Source organism: Zootermopsis nevadensis, unplaced genomic scaffold (genome assembly GCF_977971745.1).
Source record: "Zootermopsis nevadensis isolate Lab colony 2312 unplaced genomic scaffold, Znev_1.0 Znev_ptg000010l, whole genome shotgun sequence".
Lineage (NCBI taxonomy): Eukaryota > Metazoa > Arthropoda > Insecta > Blattodea > Termopsidae > Zootermopsis > Zootermopsis nevadensis.
The window spans coordinates 3,295,658-3,317,006 of record NW_028259142.1 but is presented as its reverse complement, the minus strand read 5'-3'; the positions used below and the strand labels follow the sequence as shown (position 1 = coordinate 3,317,006).

The window sequence follows — 21,349 nt, the reverse complement described above, 5'->3', positions numbered from 1 at the left end:
GCAGGTATAATTGTATGGTAAATTTTGGGACAAGTGACAGTTGGGTTGCCGCCTGAACCTGATGGAGGGAGTGTCACGTCCATTGTCCTCAAACTCCCGCCTACTTCCTGATTACCAAACTGAAAGACTTACTTGCAGTGATAGTAATGTGTGTTCAATTATTCCTCTTCTTATGGCAGTCATTGTCGTTGATGGACGTGGACGAAGATACCAGCGGATACCTTGAGTTCATCGGAGAGTTTAAATCATTGAGCAGTGTAATTGTTTTAATTGTTATACTTAGTAGAATGATGCTGCTGATTCCCCACTTGGTTTCTAGTGCCTTTATTTATATTCATGTTTTTTTTAATATATCCCAGGTATATTATTGTTCTTTTATTTTTCTTTAAATTTATTTACAAAATAGAATGGAATTTTACTTTACCTGCTTATTGCATATTGTTTTATACTTTAAAATGGCGTGTCAGGGGTGACACCATAAACGTTTCTTTCAGTCAGTTGGGAAGTTTTACCTCTCAGATCTTGTCTCACGTGTTCGTATGTCACAGGCCACTTTCGTCATTGAGTTTTCAAGGAAACACTACTTTTGAATATGCGCTTAATGAAACTTTATATCAGTGTGACAAAATTCTTTTAAAATACCGCATGTTCTATGTGTCATTAATATATTCTCCGTTACGTCTTTTAAAGCAAAAGTCAAAAAATAATTTGCACATACCAGGTCATAGATTTACTACAGCCCTGTCATTGTTTCATGTTCTTGAGAACATCCATCATGGATGGCGCACGATGGCAATATCTTATTTTTTAATAATCTATATACTGTATTACCATCGGGATTGTTGTATTTCTCCAGATATGAGCACTCCCTATTCTTAAAATGACATATATACATAAGTAAAAAAAGCTGCCGCTGTGCCTAAGCACCATAGCCCAAAATCATACAGGAGGTGTGGAAGTAAAGCTCCAAACATTCTAGAACTTTACACTAAATGGAGATGAGTTGACAGCTTCGTAGTCCCACTGCTTTGTCCAGTTACCTCCTAGGTGGGATTCTGGATGCGTCTTAACAGGCAGTTTGGACGTGGCAGTAAAGAGAAAAATCCTGATTGGGTTTGTACACTTACAAAATAAAATGCAGTAAAGTAACAGTGCAAGGAAGGCGCCGTTCAGTAACACTACATTGTGCTCAGCACCTATGTGCTGCTGTGTTACAGCTGCCATACATAACAAAGGACAGTCTACCAGCACTTGGGTATTCTTGCAAAATTATGATTCATTTCCTCCGACCCAGTATTTTCAATGACCTTTGAATTTTTCATATAATATGGTGTATCGTAGAGTATCTGAATTGTAATAATAATTGGTATAATTGTCTCTACATGGCGATTTATTGTTTTGTAATCTGGTAGCCCTATTAACTGCAATAGATGATACTTATCAAAGTTATTTTGTTTCTACCACCGATGATTCTTTACATTGCCATATACTGTATGAGGTTTGTGGTTCTCATGGTAAAGATTCTAACTGTGGTGTCCTGAGCTGTGACGTCATGTAGGTTCATAACTATCTATAAGACCACGTGGTATCACAACTCTGAAGTTTACAGTCAACAGCAGATATTGTGATTGCTCAATTAGAAGTTAAACGAGAAAAAAATATATCGTGGTCTTATAAATATTCTGACAGTCGGTGGTATCGTAATGTTTTAAAAATTGTAATAAATGTTCACATTTCTGCCCTCCACTTATACCGGCAATGCCACTACTTACAGTTACGTAGGTAAAGTACAAATCCATTCAAAACGATAACGTTATGTATTTTTCACAGTTGCATTGTTTAGTTGTTTAATATGCGTGACTTGCGTTTTTTGCGATCCCTGCCACAGAATTTGATGCTTGCTCTAGTTAATATAGTTAAAGTTATGGCTGACTTAAATTTTTGCGCCCTCAACTTCACAAATGATGTCCGATCGTAATAGTGGCAACACTATGTTAAATGGCAATGTTGTACGTTTAGAGTAGAAAATGCAGTGTATAGAGAGAGAATTTGGGCATGCCTGGTTTAAGTGAAGGTATGTTTTGTGATTTGTCCTTGTTTGAATGATCAAGATTATAATGTTCCATCTTGCACATACTTTGACCCTGATACTGGCTGTACAGAAGTGCTTGCAGCAACTGATATTGTTTCTGCATGGATTTGAAGTTGTGCACAGGCAGACTGCTATGCTTAGAATTACACTTGTTTTAGTCTCAATTTGACATCTTTGTTGCACACGTGTTCACCAAGTTTGTTTTTGTTTTTGTTTTTGCCTGCAATATGTCTTAAGTGAAATTTACTTGTCAGAACATTTAATTTTTGATATTTCTGTGAAAAATGTTCTTTTCATTGCACATATTTTTATTATGTTAACGAACGCACCTAGTCATCAGTTCTCAGTTCAAGTGCTGTTTTGTGTATTCACATTTTATGGTATTATGTAATTCAGATTTAATTCTATTACAATTTATTTCAGTTATTTCATCATTATCAAGATATTTTGCAAAGTTAAAGGAGAAAATTTAATCTTTGGTTGTATGGAGGAAATATAATTGCTAATTTCAATGATAACAATATTGGTACTACTGCTAATAATAATGACTTGTGGAAACATTCAACAGTATCATACTGATACCTTTATTTTATATAAAGAAAACTAAATAAAAGGAAAGAATTGTTATTAAGAATGGGAGTGTAATGGAAGTTGAAATAAGGATAAACACTTTGTTTTAGCTTTAATTTATTTTGGTAAAAGATTTGGAAAGTGATACGATACCCCCCTTTCACCAAATCTCAGTAGTAGCTGCAACTTACATACAGAGAAAGGTTAATTTACAATGATAATAGCCACTTCTAATTTATTAACTGGTTAATCATCTAATATTTGTAGAATATCTGATATTCCCTTTGACTGTCATTTCCTTTCTTCCCCCTACCCCACCCCATTAAACTTACCTAGGCTCATCAACATCTTTAAAAACATGTTTCAGAATATTTAAAGTTTGCTTGTGTTGTTAAGATCAGTGCCAACCGCAAAATAATATTATTCTGGTTAGCTTAATTTTTAAAAGCACAGTCTTTGAATTTTCTTATTCCGGGACAGTTAGAATTTTTATAATTTTACTTCAGACGTAATTATGCTTTTCAGGATAACATCATAGATTAAAGGCTTTAAACTTGCACAGTCTCAGAGATGAGACATAACTGAAGTTCCTTTATTCATTTCAGTATGTAATGAAGTATTCTTGTTACCCTGGATTCATACATATACAGGGTTATTCATAATTCCCTGACACATTACAAAATGTCGCTAGACTTGAATGATGCAATGGATGGTTACATAGGACATGCTGATAGAAAGATAAACTCTACAAGTTTATTTTACATACCTCATAAATGCTCTATGTGTCCGCCCTTTGTGACGAGGCAGACGTCAAGCTGATAATCCATTTCCGCCCAAACCTGCTGCAGCATATCACTATCGATTTGTGAGATGGCAGCAATGATTTGTCTTCACAGTTCAGGCAGATCCCGTGATAGAGGCGATACAAAGTCATGGTCCTTAACGTACCCCCATACAAAAAAATCACATTGCGTCAGGTCAGATGAGGTGATAGGGGTGGCCAACGAAGCAGCTCATGGTCATTGTCTACCTCAATCAGCATTTGCCACAACGTTGGAACGCATGGCTGCCAATGACCATGCGCTGCTTCGTTGGCTACCCCGATCACAAGACCTGACGCCATTTGATATTTTACTTATGGGGGTACGTTAAGGACCAGGTCTTTGTATCGCCTCTATCACGGGATCTGGCTGAGCTGCAAAGACGAATCATCGCTGCCATCTCACAAATCGATCGTGACTTGGTGCAACGGGTATGGGCGTAAATAGATTATCGGTTTGACGTCTGTCACTTCACAATGGGTTGACACATGGATCATTTATGAGGTATGTAAAATAAACTTGGAGAGTTTGTCTTTCTATCCGCATGTCCTATGTTAACATCCATTGCACCATTCAAGCGTAGCGATTTTTTGTAATGTGTCAAGGAATTATGAATAAACCTGTATTTAAATATATTTCAATTGAAATGAAGTTTATCATGGTTGGTCGCTGACTAGCTGATGATGGGTGGAGGATGGTTGCATGTTTCTAGGAATACCAGAAATTTATAGTGAAAATAACTTTCTGAACACTGGTCAGACATTAGCTGGCTGACTTGTGATGTTATTTCTTCACACTCTCCAGGCTGAAATGTTTGTTTTTTCACTTATTCTGCTTATTTAAGGTCACTTATTTTAAACAAGTACAGTTTAATAACTAAAATAATATACATAATTCATTATAATAATTTGTTGGTAATAAATATGCTGGAGAAACAGACTATAACTAGGGTAACTACAGTCTGAAAGAATTGTTAAAGAAATTTCCATACTTAGTTAAATGGTACTCATTTATGTCTGAGAAATGTCACTTTTAGTGCAGAGTTATGAAAGTTAGTTTATATATATACATATATATATATAAAGTATCCCGATTGCAAAAATGATGAAGCACTGAAATGTATTGACCTATTTCTTTGGTACATGGTAAGAATGGCTCAGGTCATATGTAATTTCTGTTAACTTAAGCCCTCGTTACTGAGCACCAAAAAGGTATCTTTACTAACGGGTAAATATATTGTCAGGTATTGTCCACAGTAATGGTGGTAAGAGACATGCAGATCATGCATAATGTTTCATGCTCTCAATCCAGAAATATTAATGTTTAGAATATATTTGGAAATAGAAATGCCTTTGCTCAAAATCACATTCTTTTTAAAATTCTTACATATTTTAATAATTTTATTACATGAAGCAAGGGCTTTTTCTGCAGTGTTACAGAATGTCTACATAACAGGTTAGAACATTGCATTTTTTGCATACAGATACACAGTAAATTCTTGAAGGATGTGAATATGCATAAACATTGATTAAGCTGAAGATCGATGATAATTTATGTAAACTGTTAGTAGAGAGATGCGAGCCTTGATTGAGTCTATAAATGTAAGATTCCAGGCTCTCATGTTGGCGAGTATGAAGATGACTATCTTTCTGGGGTGTTGTGCCATGTACTCTGGTAGAAACTGACTGACATTTCAGAGGTGCTTACTGCCACCATTATTGTTTTGATGATGGAGGAAGTAAGCACCCCTGAAATGTCAGCCATTTTCTACCAGAGTACGTGGCACAACATATCAGAACAGTCATCTTCAAGTCTGGAAATCAACAGTGCTATGAGTACAAGAATAATGTGATAACAGAAATTTTAATTTATATCTCAATTGCGTCATGTTTGTGTTTTATTGATACAATATTTTTATTTTCCGTCTATACACAAACTTAAATAATGTTGTTTAAAATTATTTAAAATTATAACATTCTCAGTAGACACTGCATCTTGTTACATATTAAAATTGATAGACCTGATGATGATGTAATATACATTGAAACATGTCGTCGATACAAAAAATGTAACAAGATGCAGTGTCTACTGAGAATGTTATAATTTTAAATAATTTTAAACAACATTATTTAAGTTTGTGTATAGACGGAAAATAAAAATATTGTAGAAATTTTAATGTTTTTGAAAGATAAGATTTTGACGAAATGCATTTATCAAACAGTTTGAGAAGATATTAAATTTCTCTGACAGCAAAATTATATCGGTTTCACATTGCTCTTAGGTCTAATTCTGAATATAAACTATATCTTATAGTAAATGTAGTTTTGTATATGCTGCAGAATTTGGCAGAAGATAAAGGCAAACCCAAGATCGTTCCATCAATTGCAAGTATCGAGACTGTTTCCTCTGTGAAGTCACCACCGCCAATTAACAACCATTCTGGTCACGGTGAATTTGAAACCAAACCTGAAAATCATATTGTGAGTACAACATCACATTTGCTTGATAATCTTTAGTATTGACTCCAGTTACAAACACCAAAACATTATTGTAAAAGTGTGATTTGAGGTTCTCAAGGCTGCAAGTATGAAGATGGTTGTCTTCTGGGATGATGCACTATGAAGCATCGTAGATATTGACCAACATATCAGAGAACCTTACTATCTCCATCATCGGGGCCCTGCAACATTCCAGAAGATGACCATCATTATTATTGTATAATTATGTCTACAAAGAGAGCTTGAACTCTTTGCTGAACTGTAAATTTCAGCAGAATGTTCATCTCACTCTTCAGATTGATGTGAAGGAGGAGCTTACATACACATCGTCCAATGAGGATCTGAAAAAGGCAGCAAAGGAGAGCATTCTAAAAAGGATACCATTGGGTGCTGAAGCTACCACAGTACTTGTGGGTGCTGTGGATTTCCTGGAGCAGCCGACCATTGCATTTGTTCGTCTGGCAGAGGGTATTCTTATGCCTTCCATTACAGAGGTGAGTATCGGCAAAGAATAACAGGATTTCAATTCCGTTTCTGAGGAGGTCTGGATAAAGTATTTAAAAATTGTAAAAGTTAACATAATTTCAGAAAGTTGCATCATTAGAGTAGAGGTGTGGTTGCTATGATATGAATCAGGGTTTTCGAACAACAAAATTTTCCATTTTTTAAACTGTTGAATCCTAATTTCTCTCAAATACAAGTAACAATTTATTGTTCATCTTGGTGAACGTAGACAAGGAAAGGTTTCGTGTTCAACTTGGCTGTACCTCTGTTGTGTTCTTGTATGAGAGAAAAGTTGATCCGTGACCGTAAGGAAGATTGTGGGTGTTTGACAACAGGGTGCTGAGAAAAATATTTCGATGTATGATTGTTATTCCTTACTCTTCAGTTGAATGCGGGATTTTTCCATTAAATATAATACTGTCTTCGTTCAAATTCGTACTTTCTCATCGTTCATACCATATTCTGATTTTACTTGACACTCGCTAACCACTGCAGTTGAAACTGTTTTGTTAAGTAACCTAATCAATTAAACATTAATGTATCCCCCCCCCCTTTTTTTTGCAGGTTACCATCCCTGTGAGGTTTCTGTTCATTCTGTTGGGACCAACTACTACTAACTTGGATTACCATGAAATTGGTAGATCCATTTCTACACTCATGTCAAATACAGTAAGTGACAAGTCAAAGTTGTTGTGGTTTTTAAAAGTTTTTTGTTGAAACCTTCCTTAACAATACCTGCCAAAATCAATTTTTGAAATCCTACTGACATAATAAATGTACTGATGCTTGCAAAGTATTAGATTAAGAAGATATTTACGCTCCATACAGCAATTCCACAAAGTTGCATACAAAGCTGATGAACGGAAAGAGCTGCTGTCAGCTATCAATGAGTTCTTAGATGACAGCATCGTTTTGCCACCTGGTGACTGGGAGAGGAAGGCATTACTTCCCTTTGGTGAACTGAAGGCAAAAAGTGAGATGATTCGTCGGAGGAAGACTACACGTCTCTTGGAAGTTGATGAGATGCAGAAAGGTATGTAGCTCCACTGATACATGCATTAGATTTTTAACTTTTATGAACGCAATACCAACAGCACATGTGAACTGATTAAAACATAAGGTACTTGTGGGTTATCGGGACATATCACTTTAAAAATAGGTTTGGTTAGGTTAGGTTAGGTTAATGTGTGTGGATAAATGACATATGCTTGAAAGTTATTATATTTTATTTCAATAAATGACAACTAACCTAACCTAACCTAACCAAACCTATTTTTAAAGCGATGTTTCCCGATAACCCACAAGTACCAAACATAATTTTGATCTAGGTTTACTTCTTCTGTCTATAAGGCTCAAGCTTGTACAGACTTCATTGTGATCTTTTGAATGACCTTTCTTCTCGTTTGTGCTAGTGAATACGTTAATTCTGCTCAAGTTGGCTAATATTTTATCTCTGTAGTTCTTCCATTTATGGCATTTTGATGTTATGGTCTTCTGGGTTGTGATGCCATGTACTCTCTACCAATGTTTCAAAGAATGTAGTGTCTTCTCCATTTTCAGATTTAAAGTTGATGGATATAATAATTTCCTCAAAAGTGTTGGGAACCAGTTACAAGACTACACGGTGTTACGATTGGCATTTTCGCTACTATGCAAACCTGGAATGTCAAATATCCTGTTCCTTCCATATATCTTCATTTTTAATTTTGTCCTTTGACATAGCTCAATACGTAATTTTATTTTTGCTGTTTGTTTCTTTTTGGTCCCTTTTGACATTGGTGTGATATCACTTTGAAAATAATCTATAATCCTTTCCTTATACATCCTTCATAATTCATCATTAACAGTCATCTTGCTATAAAGTTAAGCAGCTGAGATGCATTGTTAAGTAAAGTTAGAAACAACCAACCAATCCCATCTGACATCATATAATCTATGAATTTGAAAGAGTATTGTTGAGTGATCAAATAATTCTTGCTTATTGCTTATAATTTTCATAATTTAGTTAATTATGTAGTAACATTAACAATAATGTATATGTTGCAGCTCTGTTGCTGCTGGAGGCAGGTGACGAGAAGCCACCACAAGATGATCCTTTGAGAAGAACGAAGGTACCATTTGGCGGTCTGGTGAATGATGTGAAGCGAAGGTTTCCATATTACAAATCAGATATTACAGAAGGATTCAACTTGCAGTGCCTAGCAGCGGCCATATTTATGTACTTCGCAGCTCTCTCAGGAGCTATTACGTTTGGTGGTCTCATGGGTGAGTTTTGTAAGGGACAGCTAATGTGAAGATGGTGCAGTATCATAGGGAATAGATGTTGGCTGAGAATAGGGGGCTAACAGAATCCTTTGCCCTCAACTTCCAGTGTCGTCAGAATATTCTAGACAAATAAAACAGTGTCAACATTTGGTCTTTAAGAATTGAGGTTCTTGTGGTGGTCTTTGGGTTGTGACGCCTTGTGTTACCAGCATTTTGAAGCAATGTATCACTTCCATTTTCAAGATGCAGAGTAGCTGGGGGCAACAGTGTTGTCCAAAAGTTGGTAACCATTTTTAAAAGTTCTTTGAGAAATATAAATCTTTTAAAGTAAAATTTTTAGATTTCAGAACTACATCACTTGTAAAGCTTGTAAATTTTAGCCTGTGTTAGTAGCTTGTCTTTCATCGCAGTTGGTTTGCTACACACAACTTTTAAAGTATCAACTGCTGGTTCCCTCCTACTGCCACTGTTCATTATGGCATCCATTAACTGAGAGGCAATATGTGTGTGACTGGTGGCAGTACTTTCTAGGTGTTTTTCGCACTCTAGCATGAGCAGAGAAGAACTTATGGGCCCATCTGTCACATTTCTCCAGGAAATTAGGCAACCCCCATGACCCACTGTCATTGTTGGTTCACACTGTTGCAATGATGGCCTTTGATAACATTTTTACAATTTCTGTGAATACAATTGTTACCTTAGATTTGATTGATGTATTTATTATTCTCTTGGTTGCTCTGCTGATGTGATGTGGGGGAATTTCAGTGTGATACAAACAGAACAACTTTCCAAAAATTTCTTTGTAGGAGACAAGACTAACAATCTAATCGGCATATCGGAAACACTCGTATCAACATCGGCCGCAGGCATCTTCTTCGCGTTACTGGCTGGCCAGCCTCTGATCATCATAGGAGCTACTGGTCCATTGCTTCTGTTTGATGAGAGTCTGTACAATGTAAGTCTGAACTACAACCACTTAAATATCATTCTCTTTTCTATGTGTTCGAACGACTGTAAATCAAAATGTACTGGTACCACTTTGTGCTCATAAAGTGTCAAATCAAGTCACATTTCCCAGAGCTTATTAAGGAGTTTATCCTTGTAGAAGGGATGCATAAAGGCCTAGTTAAAAACATGAGATTTCAGCTGCACTGTAACATAGTGCCGAACCTAATACGATTTAATGATTGATTAGCACAACATATTTTGAACTGGGATATATCAGATTGACTGAAGTTCGTGTTCTGATACTGGGCTATTTTTCTCCTTGCCAGCACCTCCACTGATCAGGTACAGAGCTTAACTCCATAGTATGTTATAGTATTTTTATTTCAGTCTTTAGCATGAATTATTAAATCAAGGAGGCTGTGATGGGTGGAGCATGTAGCACATAATGTGTGGTCAAAAATGAACACCACATGTTGATCTAGAATACCTCATACACAGTATAAATATGTATTTTAAGTTTGAAATAATACTCTACATTTGTTTCAGTTCTGTTTGACAAATGGCCTTGATTTTCTCACGGTACGTGTATATATAGGCATTTGGCTGGGAATTATTGGCCTGGTGGTTGTATGTTTTGAGGGTAGTGTCCTGGTGAAACTGTTCACTCGCTTCACAGAAGAGATCTTTGCAGCCCTTATTTCCATTCTGTACATTGTCGAGAGTATCATAAAATTGTTTGTGGTAAGTGTCATTTCAGCTATTTGTATCTTTATAGTGGAGAAACATTGTTGAATCAAGAAATTTACTCTTTTGTAAGAGATATGTATGTGTTCTTTGCATGGAGCACATAATGTGAATGCTGATTGTGGAGGTCGTATCTAATAATGTGTGCATACTCATTTCACCCCAGTATTAAATTTTACCCTACGTGAAACACAAATCAGACTATAAATCTTCTCAAAAGGTGCTCATCAACAAAGAACTGGTTTATAATACAATGTAAACAATTATTAAGATCTTTATCTTTTATTTTTGAAACATTGTAGATGTATTTAACCTGTATTGTATGGGGATAGGGGTTTCAAACCCCATAGCATGGGCTTTATATTTTAACAACGCGCTACTGTGATGCATGGTCAATAAATAATTGTAATTAATGAAAGGCAGAGAAAAGCCACATGTGGACAAATGCAGGAAGATTACAAATACTGAAATTATTATGCCAATTGTATGCTTACGTCACTTCCAGTTGCACATATTGTACCCCTGAAATATTGGTATCTACCTACAAGTCTGCATAACTTTGCAACTCAGAAGCAGAACAACAAAAATTATTTTGTTCCAGGTATTCCACGAGCATCCACTGGTATCGGATTATTGCTCGGATTCTTTCATGTATAATGACACGATGACGAACAATGCAAGTTACCAGAAGAATGGGACACATGAATTAAATGGCTCTGGAATCTACAGTAGCAATATTGAATCATTATCATCAGTTATTAATGACAATTATAGTGACTTCAGGTACGTAAATCTGAATTTTGTATATCAAAGTGACAGACAAACAAGCGGCTATTCTCAGAGTAATCTGTTCTTAGGCAAGTGAAAAATGACGATGTTTTTATTGATTGTGTGAAATGTATTTCTGATTTATAACTGCTAGATACTTGTGACATGCAGTGATTTCTTTCGTATCTTCATATAGGCTTGCCCAGAATAATACTTCAAGAAGGCCATCAATTTCATCTTACGAAGTCCAAGAAAATCATGAAATCTTTCAAAGACAGCCGAATACAGCACTGCTTTGTCTCATTTTGGCTCTTGGAACATTCTTCATAGCGTACTATTTGAGACGATTCCGAAATAGCAAGTTTCTTGGCAGAAATGTAAGTATCTTGTGGTATATTAGATGTTAACAGATATTCAGTTATGGATATCACTGGGCTCCATGAATGTTGTCTCTCGTGAATGTGACACTTTCTTGTTATCATATGACAACTAAAGTGTTTCCATTTGTCGTCAACCAAATATGAGTGAAGTGGTTAGCATGTATTTTGTATTCAGGTTCATTGTGGTTTTTCTCAGTCCCTTCAAGCAAATTCCATGATTGTACACTCTGTGTAACAAAAATCAAGTGCTTTAAACTTTGTGAGTCCCAAACCAGAAGTGATGTTAACAGATGTGCAAATACACACATATGATGACCAGTGTTATTTTGTGATTTAGGTTAGGTAAGTTTAGTGATGCGCATGCGCAGATGATCATTGAGTAGCAGCATCATCATTCTATCTTGCACCTTCAAGCACCTATCTTGGTATTATCATGTATTGACGGTTAAACTGAAAGTAGGAAATATAATTCTGTCTTACAAAGAAACAATGGAGAGTGGACACTTAATATTTTGGCCACAAATATACATGAGGGTCTACAACTAAAATGCAAAACTTGAAGTAGTTTGCAGGGTTTTGATGGTCGAGATATCCTTGTATGTGGTATATAACTTGCCAGTTTAGTTTCAGATGGAAACAAACAAGAGTACCCGAGTGACTTGTCATGGTGTCTATGAGTCTTCCATTTTATTTTGTTAAAATGCAGCAGTAACCATTCTGGTGTAGCTTTTATTTCCTTTAAAATGGTACAGTGATTACCAGTGTTGTATAATGACAATCGTCCATAACTAATTGAACATACAGGCTCGGCGAGCATTGGGCGACTTTGGTGTGCCAATTGCCATCATCACAATGGTGACTTTGGACTATCTGGTACCTGAGACATATACAGAAAAACTACAGGTGCCTGAAGGTTTGACCCCTTCAAGTCCAGAGGAACGAGGCTGGATTATATCTCCAGTTGTGACTCATGTGTGGCTTATTTTTGCTGCATCCGCGCCAGCTCTCTTGGTCTACATCCTGCTCTTCATGGAGACACACATCTGCGAGTGAGTGCTGAACATAATGATTTTCTTCCAGATTTTTACTGGTGTAAACAAAAATGTTAGGATAGTACCTCAAAATAGTACCATTCATCCTGTGATTCAGTTCTGTATGTAGTCTGAATTATCATTATCGTTAAATATAAATCACTGGAATAATCACATTGAAATGGATTAAGGCTATTATTTGGCCTTTTTTTTATGATTTTTGTGTATCTAAAGTATAGGCGAATGTAACATACGCTTTTTCTGCAGGTTGATTGTCAATAAAAAGGACCGTAAACTGAAGAAAGGATCTGGCTTTCATCTTGACATCGTGATAGTGTGCATTGCAAATGTTGGCTGTGGACTGATAGGTGCACCGTGGCAATGTGCTGCCACAGTTCGATCTATTGCGCATGTTTCGGCAGTCACGGTTATGTCACGCACGCACGCACCGGGTGAAAAGCCTCACATCATTGAGGTGAAAGGTAAAGTTATCAAAAAGAATATATTTCTTGGTGCAAACAGGATATCAGTGTTCATGTGATCAGGACAACTGAGTTTGCTTCCCAGCAGGAATAATGATATCTCCCCCACCCCACCCCACCCCACTGCATTTAAACTGGTTCTGGTTTCTGGAGACTTGTTTTCCCAGGGGTAAAGTGTTTTGAGCATGGAGCCAACCACCTAACTAGTTCCATGATAAGAAAGCATGGAATATACCTCCACTCCCCCATACATCTGTATGGTGGTGGTGCTTAGTAAAGCATTTGTATATTTGTACATTATTTAAAGCCTTAGTATCTTTAGACAGATTCAAACATTTTTTCATTAAGTGTAGGCTCTGAATCTTGATGGAGGGTTGATTTTAATTTTATTCACAAAATGTTGTCTTTGTCAAAGATGAGAGAAGAGAAAAGCCACCTGCTTCTGAACATAGTTGTGATTAAAGATTCTATATTTTCAGACATTTATAACTGCAGTGAGAATTGTGCCTATCAGAGCACACACTGTTAGTAAGTAATTACTTGAACACTGCTATTTTTAAGAGGTCATCGTTACTTTTATGCTTTGGTTTTATATTTGAAGTGCTTTGTTTATTATATTATAGAAGCATTTTGAAAATATGCTTAACTGTTTTAATAGCTTATCACACTGACAAAATTCTCGCCTTAGTTCTGTCATCTCTTTGTTAAATAATTCACAGTATGTATAAAATATCTAGTGCTGTCACTGATATCATCTTGTAAAGTAATAGATTGTATGTGTTTCCAGAGCAACGTCTAAGTGCCCTCTTGGTTTCTGTGTTTGTGGGTGTTTCGGTTCTTATGGCACCCCTGCTTCGTTTGGTACCAATGTCTGTTTTGTTTGGAGTATTCCTCTACATGGGTATTTCATCGACAAATGGAATTCAGTTCTTTGAGCGGCTGAAGTTGTTCTTCATGCCTGTAAAACACCACCCACAGGTTGCCTATGTTAGAACGGTAAGCATCATACATAGTTAAAATTAGTCAGCTCTTGTAAAAATAGAAGTTCAATTCTGGGTGGCACAAAGACATTCTTTAAAACTAATGGCAAAAATTAACGGATAAACAGATATGAATGAAAGTAATATAAATTGTGCAGAACATTAGTAAGTTTATGTTTATTCATTTTGGATTTTTGTTCAGATCTTATGAGCCATTCATTTTTATTATTTTTTTTTAAAAAAATACAATTTTTTTGTGGAAGGCTGTTTATACAACTCTTTTGTTTCAGGTACATTCAATGAAAATGCATCTTTTCACACTAATTCAACTCCTGTGTCTTGCGGTGCTGTGGGTAGTGAAGTCAACAGAAGCATCTCTAGCTTTTCCTTTCTTTCTTATCCTGATGGTCCCACTTCGAGCACAACTTCGGTGTCTCTTTACACCTGCTGAACTGCGAGCTGTGAGTACTTGTAGGCCTTATTCATAATCAAAATATATGAATATATTTATGTTATTTTTTATTCAGAATCTGCAGATACCTAGAGGACTGTCTTCTTTGATGTTGTGCTGTGTGGTCTGGTAGATATTGACATTTCAGAGGAGTTTACTGCCTTCATCATCAGGGTGCATATATCTAGTTTTTTTTTAACAAGGACAGAGCAGCTCTGCCAGAGGAAGTGTCTGCAGAAACTCATTTGGTTTCTTGTTTCATTCTCTACTATCCAATGTGCATGTTCTCTGAACACTGGTAGATTGGAAAGATTGCTGTTCAAACGAAATGTCATGAAATGAAAATGTGTAACAAGTGTTTTGCAAATTATAAGTATGGCATTTTTATATCGAATTTGTATTTATCACAAAACAATTTTATTTTAAGCAAGAAATGAGGACAAGATTTAACTTCACCTTAACCTCAATTAAGTATTCTCAGGTAATCAACTTTGTGGGAGGGTTTCTAATATTCATTGTTTTGTTGACTATGCCGCCTTCAAAATGGTGACCCATCAGACTGTAGCTTGTGACTTCTCTATTGAATCTGAAGTATTCTTTTGGAAAATCTTTGATTATACTCATTATAATTACGACTTGTATATTCCAGCTGGACAGCGAAGAGGCAGATTCAGATAGTCTGGAAGATGAACCAGATTTCTATACAGAAGCACCACTGCCAGGTTAAATGACCTTCTGTCAATAACACTCTATCCATCCCAGTACCACAGTGAAGAAGAAATAAAGAATTTTATGTGCTATTTAACAGAGAGTACTTCCAACTTTTTCTACTGTAAAGTATTTAATTGAAAATGAAGATGGTTAACCCATTTTGAAAGGGATGAGCTAGAAACTGTGTGGAGAAGTTATTGAAATTTCAATAGAAGTGCCTTTGAAGTAGTACTGTTAAATGGTTTGTTTAGGATACTGAAAGGTTTTATTATGCAAGAACGATATTACTTCTGAAACCTGTATATAAAGAACTGCTGGATTATGACATGAAGTGAGAATTTTTTTTTAACTTGTACAGCTCAGTATTTTCAGTCTGCTGTTTCATTGCTAACAGTGCTGGCATGACAGGCTGTTGGTTGTTTTTGTTATGGCAAGATGGTTTGTGCCATGTAAGGATGTATCTGTGGCTCTTGCTTGCTCATTAATAATGGTAAAGTACCAGGGTTGTGAACATGTTGAGAAGAGTTTTAGAATTGTCTAAGTGTACATACCATTTTAGAGTTCTGCTCACATAAGTAATAGAGAGTGGTAGTAGAGGAAGTATTTTGATCTTACTAAATAGTAATGTAAAGCTCTAGTACCTGTTTCACTTATTGCATGTAAGATAGGACTTCTTTTACATTGTGAGAATGGTCCATTGTACTACTAAGTAATTATACACCAAGGTATTGATGTCTGATAGTTTATCTGAGATAGCACATTTATTCTGCAGCCACAGGGATGGTTGTTTGTCCATTAATAGGTTAGAATAATCATAAGTGCAGCAAGAACAGAAAAATTAAAGTATAAATGCAAAGAATACTCCACATGTGTTCTTACAAGTTCGTGAAGAATCCAAATTTAGAAGATCCGCGCTTTCTTTTCGAACAGTGTATGAAACAGCACGGATTCTTTTGCTAGAAATTTTAGGAATGCAATTTTATTTTTCATTATTATTTCACAAAATTCAAGTGTTATGTAAAACTGCTTCAAAGATGTTCACACTTGCTGGAACTTGGCTAAACAGTATAATTAGAACTAATTTCCAAGTCTCTGTTCAAGATTGTTCAAGATAAACAGTATTAGGTTAGGTTATGAAATTCCATTCATGTCACAGAAGTTAGGGTCCTTTGAAAAGAATCCAGTAGTTACAAAAGGCAGTATTTTATCTCCAGTTGCTTTAGAATTGAAGTTTAAAATCTTTTATCTGATGAGTGAAAGATACTATACAGTATTTTAAAAATGATATTAAGTATTTTACTGGTATTTCTATCTGTGATTATTATAAATAAAAAAAGGTGTATAAAATGACTGTGTGGAAAGGAGTAAAAGTTGGTGCAAATTCTGTCAGTATTGGTTCCAGTTACTAGCAACATGACTTACAATAAGTTCCCTCTTAATGTTATCAGTTATGAATGGCTAGAGTGGTTGTGAAGAGGTGGTTGGAACCATTGAGGGATTGTATATTTTTCTGCTTGATCTACTCGTTGAATATATAAGTCTGTTTTATAGTGAATGATGTAGAATATTTTAAAGTCATGTAGGATTTATGTTTTCACACAAGGCACTAAAAACAGCGGGTCCACATATGGTGACAGATATTTTGCTTCAAGTTTTTAGAAGTTGTATTTTATGTTTGCTAGAGGAAGTAGAAACACGTACATGTATGGATGGGGAAAGAGAAAGCTAAAGTTATTATAAGTAACCAAAGAATGCACGTTACAGAAGGATGTAGATTTTAACTTCCGTACTGAAGAAAGATCAATAGACAATTTGCATATGGTGTACAGGGAGAAATGTCTTGAATAATAAGAAGGTATCTGTAGAAGAAATAGCAAGTTACTGCTGTCAGCTTCAGAGTAAAAACATCTTCTAGCATTGCAGGGTGGCTGAAATTGGGAATCGCATAAGAAAATCTAAATATGGGGAGGGCTTCTTGGAGTCCCGCTACCGGCAATAATCTTACTCAACGCCTCTCACTGTCCGCTTTTCATCTGGTAAAATATCTGTCTGCATTTTTTTTAAATTTTTACCAACGAAGTTAACAATGCTGATGGAAAACACTCCATTTTGCACAGATTATCACCACTTTCTAGAATGTTATTTGTGGTCTAAACCATCTTATTTTATCCATAACATTAGAGAAAGCACTCAGAAATGTTAGTGGCAATAAGTTCTGTGAAGTTTACAGACACATTTCTTCATACAAAATGCGCACCATGCTAACATTTACTTACATCTCAAATTTGATTTTATGTAGTGTATATGTTACAAAATACAATTTTTTTTATTATGCAGTGTTGCATGTAGCATTATCACCTTGCAGCAGTAGACTTGCAACTGCGGTAATCGTATTCTGACATGTAGTTGGCATTTATACTCTTTTATATATATGTGTAGTGTCTGAAAGCAACTGATATATTAATATAGATCATAAGCCATGCAATAGCTCAGGGGGTTAGTTGTTTGTTTCTTACCATGGAGGCTTGATTTCACACTGTGGGCAGTCCATGTGGGATTTGTGGCTGACAAAGTGGTACTGGGGTATTCTGTCCGAGTCCTTCAATTTCCCCTTGTCAGTATAATTTTACCATTTGTCCATTTTTAGTCATGAATCTTCTGGGGGATGGACAAAGGGGCATGTTAGCAGCTCAGTTCCTCAGTGACATAGTTTGACCCCATCACAGCAAGAACAACGTAGATCACGGTTTTGTAAATTTTCAGATGTATTAATATGTGTTACTCTGGATTCTCAGCTTATAATACTTAGCATCTTTCTCTCCACTCTTTAATAGATTGATTTATTTTATTTTATTAGAAATATACGTCTAACATAATTCAGCCAATATTTTATGTTCTCACTCCTCCAGCTGTTGTGAATGTGGCACTAAGATGGATGAGTGTATGAATGAAACAGAACATGGAATGAAAACTGGAGGAGATGAAGAGCGATACACATTATGGACACAGTATGTGATATTAAAATACTTGCAAAAGAAACTTTGTATCAGCAGGGGCATCATTAAACCTCTAAGGTAAAGAGGGGACAAATTTAAATGATGACTGGATAAAAAGAAGTGGAAGAATATAATAAACAGTGCATCATTTACTAAGATTATGTTTAAGCAGATGTAAACTAACTGGCCGGCCTCTTCATATGCATCATCAATTTATACATGTAACATTTTTATTGATTTATCAGTTTATGTGGGTTATTATCATATAGTTGTTTGGAGAGACTGAGTAAAGTCACAAGAAATCTTTGTCAAGATAACTGTAATTAGCTTTAAAAACAACACCTATGAATTCTCAACATTAAATTTGTATGTGTAATTGTTATGGATTATATCTATCTAATTAGATGTTTATAATGAGAAAATGTGTAAGTTCTTTCTAGAACTTCTTTTTAAATATAAAAATTTATAGTTTATACATTACAACAATGTAGCATATTTCTCTCATGTTCAATACTTCTTGTAAGAATAGAATTTTCCACATATTTTTATTGAAGAATAATTATAATTCATTTAATTTATGATACAGTGCAAACATAATGGAGATAAGTACTGAATGTCTGCAGATGGTGTAGGAGATTGGGTAGGAGACCACTGAGTTGTTTAGATCTGCTTTCATTCGTCTTGAAAAAAAATGTATCACTGTCATTGAAAAGTATAAAAACTGAATAAATCTTTTGCATCTGATAGCATTCAAATAAAAATGTAACACTGCCAGTCTTTCCCAAAATGATGCCCTTGTTAAGAATCTTACTGGTCTGTGTCAGGTCTTCTAAACTCTAATTGAGTATACACATTTATTATAAAAACAAATTGATGTCTTCAGTTTTCATTTGTGGGTAAGAAATGCAATTCAGGAAGATATTTTATAATCTGTTTAAACTGTTTATTTTAAATTAACCTGGTTGCTTACAGTGATATTCTCCTAACACTTTAATGTTGTTAGTTTTGATAAAATCTTCCTGTAGTCTTCTTTATAGTCTTTTATCTTTATTGCATAACATTTTTAAATGTTATACTTTATTTTATGATGTCATATTTTATCATAGATAAAAGGTAAGTTTAAAAGTACTGTTCCTCATTGATGTACTGAAGGGATACTGGTACTTTCCAATAGTGTAGCTGAAAATGAAAGCTTTGTGGCAGCATCCATTTGTCCAGGGATGTACTAACCATTGTGAAAACGTTTATAATGAATATAATTTCAGCAATATTATTGTTATTTGTTCTGAAGCACTTGCATTTAACTATTAAAAAGTTGGAATTCATGGACTATTTTTCAGCTGATAAGTCAGAAAAATACCAGTGCCAGAGACATTATTTAAGTAGGGTGTACATTTGCTTCTTGTTTACGTTTTCATTGAAATGTCTTTGTCATTGGTTTAGGTTCCAAACAGATATTTTGACTGAAATTTGGCCAGTCTCATGTGATAAATTTTTTACCTGCTCCTGTATTGAAGAGAGCAGTTTCAATATGTTTTTTTTACACCCCTGGTGGCAATTGGAACTCCACACTTTCATTAACCATTATAGTGTTTTTATAGTTTTAAGTTGTGATTAAAAATGTGTTGTCAAAATTCGTTTTATGTCTGACAAAACTAGTAAAATCACTGTTGATTTTTATGTTCCTATGTATCCTGTGTTATAGGGCAGGTAATGGTATTATGGCACATAGGAAAAATTAAATTTATTTGCATTGAGTCATTATGCAAGTCTCCATGTCTCAGATGAACTAGACATTATTTCTAACTGTGTAATTGAAAGTGTTGAAGAGTTTAACACATTTGTACCCTTATGAAAATCATTATGCCACTCAAATTTTATTGATTATTATGCTGATGTTTATGTTGGCCTACTTGAAATGGGACCAGATGCTCCTTTCAATGGAAATATGATGCCTGAGACCATTTCGCAGTGCATCGGTCATTTCATTCTCTTGATAAGTGAATTTGTTATTGTCTTTAGAATGGCTTCATAACAGTTGCACATGCTCCATCAAGCAATGGTGATGTGAACTTCCAGTAAGTATATTGTTTTTTTTCCAAAAAGTTTTCTGTCCTCTCCAATGTAAGGAATAAAGCTGTTTCATTAACAGGAATATTGTTTAAGGTTTACATGCGTCATGTTTGTGTTTTTTGATTAAAATATATAATAAACTTCAGGTCAATACACAAAACTTCATTTAGATGTTAAAATTTAAAATTTAAATGTTAAAATTTAAAATATAAAATAGTTTTAAAAAACAACACCTGAAGATGATGTATTACATCGAAACATGTTGTGAAGTGAATGAAAGCGCTCTAATGTAACATCCTTATAGTGATGAATAGCGCAAATTTAAAATTTTAAATTTTAACATTTAAATTTTAACATCTAAATGAAGTTTTGTGTATTGACCTGAAGTTTATTATATATTTTAATTTAAGGAATATTGTTATTTTTAAGCTCTAGGAAATTGAATGATCTGTGAAAAACTATGTAACTTCCATCTTGTATACTTTGGTAAATTTGAAGTGCATGAAGAAAGTGAAAGGGTATGAATGAGTTAAATATATATTTTAGTGTGATCTTGGAGCAGATATCAAGACTTTGAATTTATGGTTTCCCAATGAGAGAAAAGGGTTGGGAGTAAAGTGGAGTTAGTTCAGGTACCTACTGATAATGTATGGGAACCCTTGTTATAGCTAGGATCATGGAGTTGCTACTTTAATAACTTTAACCCTGTTACTATGAAAACTATTTCCATATTTTTTATACAGTTTAAATATTGTGTAAATAAAAATAGTAGATCACATTTCTTCTGATATTTCAAAACTGGTATAAATATGTTAAAATGCACTCATAAAGACCCCCTCTAGAATATTAAAGGAAGGGAGGTGGGTGTTCTATTATTGTTGCAGAGATTCTGCCTTGGAATGTATAAGAAATACTAATAATGATGACTTCTAGGGAGAAAAAGGAAATAAAATTATGTCCTATTTGTTCTCATTTTATTTTTACCTGTTATACCTGTCTGTCGCCACGGTGGTCTAGCAGTCAGAACACTAGCCT

General features: G+C 35.0%; 1 protein-coding gene across 7 annotated transcripts in view; it reads left to right on the top strand.

Annotated features, from left to right (window-relative positions):
* Ae2 (anion exchange protein Ae2) overlaps window positions 1-21,278 on the top strand; it is a 78,925-nt gene extending 57,647 nt beyond the window's left edge. For 5 of the 7 annotated variants that reach the window (XM_087346240.1, XM_087346245.1, XM_087346244.1 and 2 more), the window contains 15 exons: window positions 180-257; window positions 5,823-5,963; window positions 6,278-6,475; window positions 7,050-7,154; window positions 7,314-7,518; window positions 8,532-8,750; window positions 9,557-9,705; window positions 10,245-10,439; window positions 11,044-11,225; window positions 11,407-11,587; window positions 12,395-12,639; window positions 12,889-13,103; window positions 13,891-14,099; window positions 14,374-14,544; window positions 15,184-21,278. In XM_087346240.1, the coding sequence (XP_087202366.1) occupies window positions 180-257; window positions 5,823-5,963; window positions 6,278-6,475; window positions 7,050-7,154; window positions 7,314-7,518; window positions 8,532-8,750; window positions 9,557-9,705; window positions 10,245-10,439; window positions 11,044-11,225; window positions 11,407-11,587; window positions 12,395-12,639; window positions 12,889-13,103; window positions 13,891-14,099; window positions 14,374-14,544; window positions 15,184-15,261 (2,571 nt within the window). In that variant the 3' untranslated portion in view covers window positions 15,262-21,278. The remainder of the gene's footprint in view (window positions 1-179; window positions 258-5,822; window positions 5,964-6,277; window positions 6,476-7,049; window positions 7,155-7,313; window positions 7,519-8,531; window positions 8,751-9,556; window positions 9,706-10,244; window positions 10,440-11,043; window positions 11,226-11,406; window positions 11,588-12,394; window positions 12,640-12,888; window positions 13,104-13,890; window positions 14,100-14,373; window positions 14,545-15,183) is intronic. The other 2 variants (XM_087346242.1, XM_087346246.1) reach the window with 1 other exon arrangement.
* Window positions 21,279-21,349: the final 71 nt, after the last annotated feature.